This window comes from Drosophila willistoni, unplaced genomic scaffold (genome assembly GCF_018902025.1).
Source record: "Drosophila willistoni isolate 14030-0811.24 unplaced genomic scaffold, UCI_dwil_1.1 Seg151, whole genome shotgun sequence".
Classification (NCBI taxonomy): Eukaryota; Metazoa; Arthropoda; class Insecta; order Diptera; family Drosophilidae; genus Drosophila; species Drosophila willistoni.
In genome coordinates, this window is record NW_025814112.1 from 659,463 (window position 1) to 669,246 (window position 9,784).

Consider the following 9,784-nt stretch of genomic DNA (forward strand, 5'->3'; position numbering starts at 1 on the left):
GGCATCGCCATTATTCTGATTCGAGATTTTCACCCGAACACCCGTTCATCTCCTTTATATTTTACTTTGCGATTTGTCACTTTTTCAAACCGAACCATTTCGTGTGTGTGTCGGTATACCTTGTGAATTAAATAAATCAAACATAGAATTAAAACGAAGTTTTTCGCGCGTTTTAGTCATTCTACTCACGTACGAGACCCTGAAGATATTGGCACCCGCCAACCACTTGAGACTATATCGGGTCCTTCCGCCCCTCCACAAACACTAATATTCACATAAATATATGTATATACATATATATTTGTGAAACACGTGCATATTACATAATTATTAAAAAGTACAGTGACTGCACAAGGCAGTAATATATAGATATTTGGCTAAAGTGAATAAATATATTAGTGAATATTCGAAGAATAAGGTGATATAAAATTAAATTTAGTGAAAATATTAGAATTTAAACCCCGATATATTTCAGTTAAAATTTATATTTCGGTCGCGTGGCGTCGACCAAGAAACTTTTGGCTTTCAAGCAGCCTTGGATTTTTCATTTTCGTTGGGACAATTTGGTTGATTGTACCCCAGCCCAATCGCTGAAATTTTCTTCGTTGGAACAAAAAAGGAACATCGTTAAATAACCAAGACACCAGCGAGCCTCGGATTTTCTTTATCAACCCTTCCATTTCATCAATAATCATCGCCATGGGCCAGACTAAATTAGTCTGGTGATGAAATGATGCAGTCCCCGGCTAATATGTATATATTAAATACCAACATTATACACCCAATTTGAGCGAGATCTACTACTTTTCGATTTCTTCTTGGTGCATATGCATACTTAGTAGTAGTTCTGCTACCTTTTCTTGTTTCATCTTTACGCAAAGTATGGAGTAGCAGCCCTTTGGTTTGGATCCTACTTTTTCTTGTTGCACCACGGCAACACCTTTTCATACTTCTCTTTTTTTTTTTCTCCTCTCTTTGATTAATGTAAAATTTTTGCTTAACTAAAAAAAATTTAAATGAATTATTAGTTTAAGTAACGTAACGAAATTTTAAATATCATTAAAATTAAGTCCCTATTTGGTTAAGTAAAATCAGATTTCCTTAGTAGAAAACCTAATGGGTATGTAATGCGTTGAGATTGACTTTGTGGCATTTCATTTTCCTAATAACTAAATTATACAGCAAATCCCTGCAGCATCGATGGGCCCAGAGATCGCACCGTTGGATAAATCGTGAGTTAACACACACATGTATATACTATATATTTTGTTTCATTGCCAACTGGCACACGCGGCCACATAACCCAAATCTCTTTTGAATTACTATGAATTTTTTTTTGAATCTATATTTGCTCTAATTATCGTATTTAAATTTATTTTGCTATATCTTTTTGCATATCTTTATGTTGTAATTTCTTAGAATATTAAGTCATGAAAACCCTTTTGTTTGGAATTAAACCCGTAACTTGAAATTTCGTCATGTTTGTGTAAACTAATTCTTTGAGGGGTCCGTCACCTGAATCCATGACTATGCTGCCGTTACAAATCGTCTAAGATCATTTAAGAGTCTGTTAAGGGGCAATCACTCAAACCCATTAGGTTGCCAAGGTAGGGTGGGTACAGAAAGGGTTAGCGAACAACACCTTTAGCTAATCTGCAGAGAAGTCGTCCGCACAATTAATAGTATCCCGATCTGGTCCAATATTTTGCTTTTTACATCCTTTTAGTTTCTGATAGTGCACTTATATTTTTTCTGTATGATCCGTGCGTATGCCTAGAGTAGGAAAGAACCCCCCCTCATCCGACGAGCTAAGCAAGAGTAACGCTAGAAGTGCACGACCCCGATCTTTAGCATACACTTGTGTTATCGTTAGCAAGGTAGAAAAATTAGGCAGCTAACAACTACACGTGCACATGTACATCACTACAAATTGTGTCGTAGAATGTGTAGAGTGTCGCCGATCTTGCGGTGTCTTTTGTGCAAGTAGCTGCATTAGTGTGTACAACATGAAAATAGTAAACAATAAAAGAAAATATTAAACTTAAAAATAACTTATTTTATTCATTTAATGTATGTATAACATAAACATTAGCTTGCTTCAGTGCATTCATTTAATATAATTAACAATCCAAAATTATTTAAGCTTAACATAAGAGAAATATAAACATTATATCGCTTTATAGCAAATACAAATTTTTTTTTCTTCAGTGAAGTTAATAATAGAATTTAAATTATAAATTAGAAATATAAATTATAAATATATAGTAAGAAAATACTCTTTCAGCTGCAGCACTACTTGATGGTATTGCAAAAAGTTGCAATGCTAACTTAGATAATAAGGGATAACAATTTTCGTTGGTTTTCCACCACTTAATGCGTTCGAAATCCTCGGTTTAAGAAACTTTCACAACAATAACTATCTAATTCTTCTAGGGGCGATTTCAAATTGTTATTGGACTGAGCAACCAGCTGGGTGAAAAAAAGGTGGTTTTTGGCACAAACATATCCTTTTTAGGAATCACTTCAAGTTGACAATTTGGACTTGCTGGGTTTGATTCTGATGTAAACGAATTATTTTGCGAAGGTTCATTTGGAAAACAAAAATAATTTATTAATTCATTTGATCAATGCAAAAGTTTTTAATTTCTAATGAATGCTCATGTTCTATGTTTGCTGCTGGGAATATAAGAAAACACCGCCTTGTGCCAAATCTCTAAATTTTTCTTCCAAATAACATGCAACATTAAGTAAAATTGTTGCTTTAAAAACAAATATTAACGAAATGTCTTCAGCATTTGGCTCGCAAAGGATCTTTATTTTCGCTATTGAGGGCAAAACATAGCACAATAAAGGATAGCTAAATGTTTGTAATTCTTTAAAGATTCTCTCAAAATCTAGTAGAAGTACTAATATTATTTTTAAAGTCGATATATTTACGGCTATAAGTTTTTAGCATCCCTCTGTCTCTGTATATTATTTACTGTCGTCCAGTTTTTCACTTTTTATTAAACCATGTTGTAATTGGAGTTCCATCTAGTAGGACATCGAGTCTAAGACATTTGAAAATAAATGACTACTACAATTTAATCGAATATTGTTTTCCAAAGCTTTTTTTTACATAGGTGCCCCTAGCTGTCACATATTTTATGTTGGTTATGTTTTCGACATTAAATTGTGTAAAAATGGATTTCAATTTTTTTTAAATATCGATGTTTCGAAGTCCATCGATTTTAGGCCCAAAATTATGTCATTCAATTTAAATTCTTTTAAATAATGCAGAGTGACACCTAAAATGTTTCTGCTTACGTATTGGTCAGTCCACATGTCAATGGTAGCCGTTACTGCATTATTTTCCACAGCTTCCTCAATATCATTAGATATTATCGCCCGCTTCTCTTCTGCATGTTTTTGCGCATTCCGACTCAATGTTGTTGCATCCGTCAATGTCAACGTTCGGTCCATAAGTAGCACCGACTTTCACAAAGAATTCCACAAGGCTGCGAAAACCGATCCCGTTTACTGCGGAAAAATGCCGACAATCCTGAACCACTCACTCAAGACACTTCTTTGTTGCTGTATTTTTGTCCAAGTTTTAAACTTTTTTTGCTTCAGCTGGCCGTCGTACTGATACATAACATTTGTGCCGCAAAAATTTGATGTCTGGTTGGAGACAAATTTCAAGACTTTTCCGCATACATACATATATCATACAATATCGACCAAATTACGTTCTTACCCTTTTGTTTTGCGGCTACTTTATAAATACCACGATTTATTAAACTTTGAACTTCTTCTGCTGTCATTGTTTTCGATGGCAAAATCAAACACGCACTGATCAAAGCTAAGAAGTGATTTATTTGCTTCAAATAGCCCACAATTTGACACACACACCATAGTGCCTATAAAACACTTGGGTGATATACATACATGTATTTTGTCCACTTGCGTTTATTGCGTGTTGTCCTTTTCACACTTTTGCTGTTTTTCTACGTTCGCTTTAAGTGTGAGTGCAACCGGCACGCGTTGCCGAAAAATACTTGGTTGCCATGGAAAAAGATAACGATGTATTGTTGCGAGCAACAGATGGTATTGTCTTCACGCGCAGAACTCACATAATTTTGTGTAAGTTAATGTTCATGATTTGCTGAGCCGGTGATGAATGGCACCGGCAGACAAATTTCATTGAGTGTGAGTACGGTGGCAAAAATTGACACACTTGCAGTTCTCTGGTCGAAGAGTAAGTACACTTCAGTATCGGTCGCCGGGGATTCCTTGGGGACATGTGGCTTGTCCCCGGAGACAATCTAGTGACACTCCCATTAAATTTGCGGCGACAGCACTAGACAATTGAGCGACAATTGTCCCTCTAGTCGCCGGTACTGTGAAATGTTTCGCTCTGGTCGTCGGCGACTGGAGGAACAATGTCTCTGGGTTGTCTTAGGGACCACAGGGACAATATTGATAGATTGTCGTAGGGAGGTTAGGGACAATATCGATAGTTTGTCCTAGGGACAATTTCCATAGTTTGTCTTAGCGACCAGAGGGACAATTTCCCTATTTTGTCCTAGGGACTAGAGGAACAATTTCCATAGTTTGTCATAGCGACCAAAGGGACAATATCGACAGTTTTTCCCAGCGACCAAGGGGACAATTTCCATGAATTGTCTTAAGAACTATAGGGACAATTTCTCAAAATTGTCTTAAGGACTAGAGGGACAATTTCCCAAGATTGTCTTAAGGACTAGAGGGACAATTTCCATGGATTGTCTTAAGGACTAGAGGAACAATTTCCCAAGATTATCTCATCGACTGGAGGGACAAAATCGCTAAACCAAAAAATTATAAAATACAATTTAATTTAATTTTTGTTGTTTTTTCTTTAATTTTGGGAATAATAATTTGTATTATATTTTGTTTTTAATACTAATTTTAAAATAAATTATAAAGTAGGCCTCTTGTTTGAGTTTCCGGTTTTTGGCGCAAGCCAGTGCACTCTGGAGCGCTCCTTCCGCTAGCTGCCCCGGAAGTATCGTTTGAACTGCGTCTGGAATAAAAAAATTAAAAATATTATTAGGTATGAATGAAACTACAATGTTTACAATTATTTTACGTACCCAGTATTATATTCAAAACCTTCGGGTATGCCCGAGGGCTCAACTTCCCGTTTTTGCCGTCCATATTGTGGCTCTCAATTATACTGTCGGACAAAACTTTTTTAATCGATTTTTGTAACGCCGCTTGGCCGAGGAGGGCAGACACTTGGGAGGTCTGTAAAAATAAAAGAAACATTAAAATTCACTACTTTCTTCTTAGTATCAATATACTTACATAATCTTTGCTTCTCTCCGGCATAATCTGCTCCTCCAAATCTACAATCTCCAACACCGACTCCAAAGGGAAGCACACCCGGCGCACCTCGCTGCTTCTTTTCCCCATCGCCACATAGCCGATTAGCGCCGTCTGAGCCGCCAACGCTTCCTTGAAAATGGCGAACTCCGCCATTATTGCCGTTTGGTCATTTGGCTCCTTGTCAGTTTGCGTACTAGCATCTGCATCTGAAATTATTTATAATTATGAGATAGAATTGGATTGTGCAATAATACAAATACTTACTCCGCGAGACCGACTCAAAAGACATCCTCATATTTTTTTTTGGTAGTCGGCCATTCTAAATAAATATGCCCGATTCATACTAATGCCTACGGACTAAACACCTCTATTTCACTATTTCGAACTACCTTCACATGCAGCAAGGGAACAACTCCTAAACCCCCCTTGTACGGCATCGCTACCGCTTTAAATCCGACACAGAAAACATTTCCAAAGTTGATGCCATTTCTAAATCAGTGGAATATATTCGTACATTGCTTGAGCTTATAGGCGCATTATAAAAACTTCTTATCTGTGCAAATCTATTCCCTGCAATAAATATTTCACCAAGCTGCTCTGTGAAAGAAACTACCTGAAATACCAATAAAACAAAAATTATCTGGCCTTCAATTACTAAAGAGTATGAGCCTGACATCGGATCACCAATTTGCTCAACAGTCTCTTTTAAGTGGAGTAAGCTGTGAACATTGTAGGAAACACTGTTTTCCCCAAAAACAAGTGGAAAATTCTCAACAAATAAGTTGAACATTTGCCCAGGCGTGCCAGTAACAAATGCTCTTGCAGGAGCATTACACACAATACCGCGAAGTTCTAAGTGAACTTCTTTATTTTCAATGGTTAAGCCATTTTTAATAATCTCGGACAACTCAAGTGTGAATTTGGACAAAAACTCACCGGAGTTGAATAGCTTATTGTGACCCAAAAATACTCCGATCGTCAAAACAGGGCATTTATAAATATTTAAACGAATAAGTATGAGCCACAATTGCGCACACGAGCTTTTAAACAACGGAAGTCCGTCGACATTAATATCGATGCTTAGTACATCGGGAAGCTTGGGGTAAATAGAAAGTGTTATTTATATTTTGAGACGCTTATCAACTTTATTTGGATATTTTCTTAATAGTATGTTTTATAATATTTCTTATTGTCTTGCTAAACTGAGAATACATTGAAATAATCGAAACTTAAAATACTAGATGTATCGATCTTGTTCGAGGCATATTACTACCATACAAATAAGCTACGACAGAAAGTTTATTTAATTGCTTCCACAAGCCTATATGTAAATGCCACCTCCTATGCCAGCAATGTCAGGCTTTTTAGGAGCGATTGAACTTAGAGAAGGGCTTTATTTTTAAACTATGTGAATTTAACATATTCACAGCTTCGTTTTGATTTATGATTTAAATACCAATTTTTCAATAGTGCATTTAAGCCATCACCAACGTTTGTTTGTGCTTCTACGCTACCTATCATATCTCCTACAGTGGCCACAGATTCTTCCTCTACTGACATAAATTAGCTGCCTTCCTGAAACTGGCCACTTTCTTCTATATTTTCAATGGTTCCTAATTCTAAAGACGCACTTCTAGAATTTAAAGCGTCTCTTCTCTCTTCCCTCTTAACTAACCTAGGCATTTGCCTGCTGCTTAAAACTTTTCGAAAATTATCCATTATTTGCAATTTTAAAAATAGCGTTTGAGACGAAAATGGCTGTAAAAAAATATTTATTTATTTATTTACAATTTTATATAAAGTACTAGCAAACCCGGCGAACTTCGTAACGCCTAACAGTCAAAGAATTTCGTGTTACCTTTTAGCATGAAATTTGCCATTTAAAATGGTGGCCTCAATCACGTTCTTCATTAATTTTTTTATAACCAATCGTGTGCCATTGCACAGCCGTGGTGGGTTCAAGTTACGGAGCAAAATCACCGGAGATCCTACTTTCAATTGTAAGTGGTGCGGTGGCATGCCTGGCAAATCCAAGGAATTCAAAAATTCTACTGGGTAATTTACAGCTTCGATAGTATTGCAAACTGTATCAACAGATTTGTATGACACAGAGTCTGTTGGCAACAATTGTTGTATCTTGAAATTTAATCTATGAACGTCCACATTTTTCGCTGCTAAAATGGCTCTTTCTGCCAGCCACTCAAGATTTATATATTGTGTGTGTACATCGGGAAATATACAGTCGATGAGAACATCTTGCGAGTGGACGATTGTGCAAAAACCGGTTGGTAATTTTATTGATCCAGTATTTTTATGTACGGCAACTTTCCCATTGCCAATATCTAATAGCTGTTTCGAAAAAGTTTCGGCGGATGGATCCTGAAGCGTTTGAACGCGCATGTTCACATGCCCTGCCACGCTTCGCTGTGCCCGCTTTTGAAAAATTAAAATTGCGGTTGGTAATTTTATTGCTGAAATTCAAGTTAAACCCTTGAAGTAGATGTCTTTGGATATGTTGAACGTCTTATTACTATGTTAAATTCTATTTAACTCTATTGCTGAGTTGCAGTTAAGTATAAATTACAGCCTATTTGTTAAGCAATATACATTTGAGTGATTTATAAATGAAAAACGAAAGCTGGCATACTACGAAAACATTCAATGTAAAAGTAATTTAGATGGATGGGAAAAGGTTGAGCAAAATCTTTTACTACTCTTAAAGCTTGGGTATGAAAAATAGATGTTGGCCGATTCTCAGTCCTACACGATCTGCATAAAAAATTTCGTGAGAATCGGTCGAGTCGTTTCGGAGTAGTTTGGTAACAAACACCACACTCGAGAATTTTATATATATAGATATCCATGTATTAATTGAAGAGTTTTCATATTCTCAATGAATGAATTACCTGTTACCGGATCTCGTTGCTTAAGGTTTATGCAATATCCGTCTTGTCCCTTCCAAAAAATGAGTGGATATTGGAGAGCATCATATAAACGATGGGTATCAGGAATGGACTGAAGAGAATTATTTCTTCTTCCAATCACGATTTGTCGCGTAGCTGTATGGTCGCCAACCATGATTCCAGCCACGTCGTCAACAACAGGTGCGTTGAATCGACGTATATGCCCTCCAGCTGGTGTTCTATCAGGATTGATGAAAATAGCGTGATTGTCACTTTGTAGCTTATGCATACGTGATTTGAATAATTTCAACAATTCGTTGTGCTCATTTAACAGAGCGTCCAGCTCGCTGACAATGCGCGTTGCAAATGGTGAATTGAGGTGATTTGTCATTTGAAAACATGAATTGAATTGCCGAATTGAACGCAAGAACAGCGAAGAATTTGGATCAGTACCAATAAGGAGGCCGTGCAATGGTTCCGGCGGTGTTTCAATTTCTGGAAGTTTCACTTTTCCTGATGAGCAACACATCCCAATTGGCTCATTTTTAAATTTAAGGGCTTGACAGTGCGGGCATTCCTTGTCCAATGTACCAATTACCACTTTGGAATGAGCGTAATATTCAACATCAGGCTCATACTGAAATGCTAGTCGAAGAAATGAATGTGATGTAAATGCTCGAAGTACTTGTTGATGTTGGCCAATCCCTCTACGTCTGTTGGCTACGAATCTGCGCGCTTCTCTTCGTTCCAATTGTCTTTGTTGGTTTCGCTCATCTCGTGATGCACGTAACTGCGCCATTCTTACACGGACATCTGCATTACTTTGTTGCCTTTCTGCATCTGATCTTATTGCTCTTCTATCTTGCATGCCTCTAGATCTGTTTGTTTGACGACTCAAATTAGCCCCCCTGCGTGTTCGTGGCATTGTTGTAATAAATCAAGTTGGAAAACTGATTGGTGTATAACATGTATTATTTTCTTGATCAATAATTACCGCAGCGAGTTCGGTCGCACTCGAGTTGTAACAACGACTGAACTCGAGACGCACAATTCTTGTGCGCGCCTTCCACCGAACCACACTCGGCGACAGCGACAGAACGCTTGTCCTGAAGTTAAAAGAAAATTTCAACTGTTTGTTCCGAAAAAAAAACTGGAAAATTAAATTTTTGTTTTTCACGGCCTGTTTCGATTGGAAGATTTAAATTATTTTTGTTGAATTTCATCTCTTATCAAGTAGGCCGTGTGTCTAATTTCACTCCTATAAAACACAGGGTATTTCAGATATCCAGCACAGTTAGTCAGTTTTAATCGTGAGCTCGTTATTATTTGGGTATAAAAAATAGATGTTGGCCTATTCTCAGTCCTACACGATCTGCATAAAAAATTTCGTGAGAGTCGGTCGAGCCGTTTCGGAGTAGTTTGGTAACAAACACTACACACTCATATCATATGCTATCTCGCTCACTCTACAAACACACGAGCACTCTAGCGCCGCCACTATCCAACGGCAAATTCTGCCCCTATGGATCGCG

At 37.2% G+C, this 9,784-nt stretch overlaps 1 protein-coding gene across 4 annotated transcripts; it reads right to left on the reverse strand.

The window, feature by feature from the left end:
- Nucleotides 1-7,160: 7,160 nt before the first annotated feature.
- Nucleotides 7,161-9,405, reverse strand: LOC124460904. Of its 4 annotated transcripts, none has more exons than XM_047012502.1 (3): nucleotides 9,189-9,405; nucleotides 8,256-8,914; nucleotides 7,161-7,820 (listed from the first exon to the last, which is right to left on the reverse strand). In XM_047012502.1, the coding sequence occupies exons 1-3, from the start codon at nucleotides 9,218-9,220 to the stop codon at nucleotides 7,204-7,206; spliced, it is 1,308 nt and encodes a 435-aa protein (XP_046868458.1). In that variant the 5' UTR covers nucleotides 9,221-9,405; the 3' UTR covers nucleotides 7,161-7,203. The 4 variants fall into 4 exon arrangements, with proteins under 4 accessions (XP_046868458.1, XP_046868459.1, XP_046868457.1 ...); XM_047012503.1 differs by having other exon boundaries at nucleotides 8,256-8,785; nucleotides 8,817-9,405; XM_047012501.1 differs by having other exon boundaries at nucleotides 8,256-9,405.
- Nucleotides 9,406-9,784: the final 379 nt, after the last annotated feature.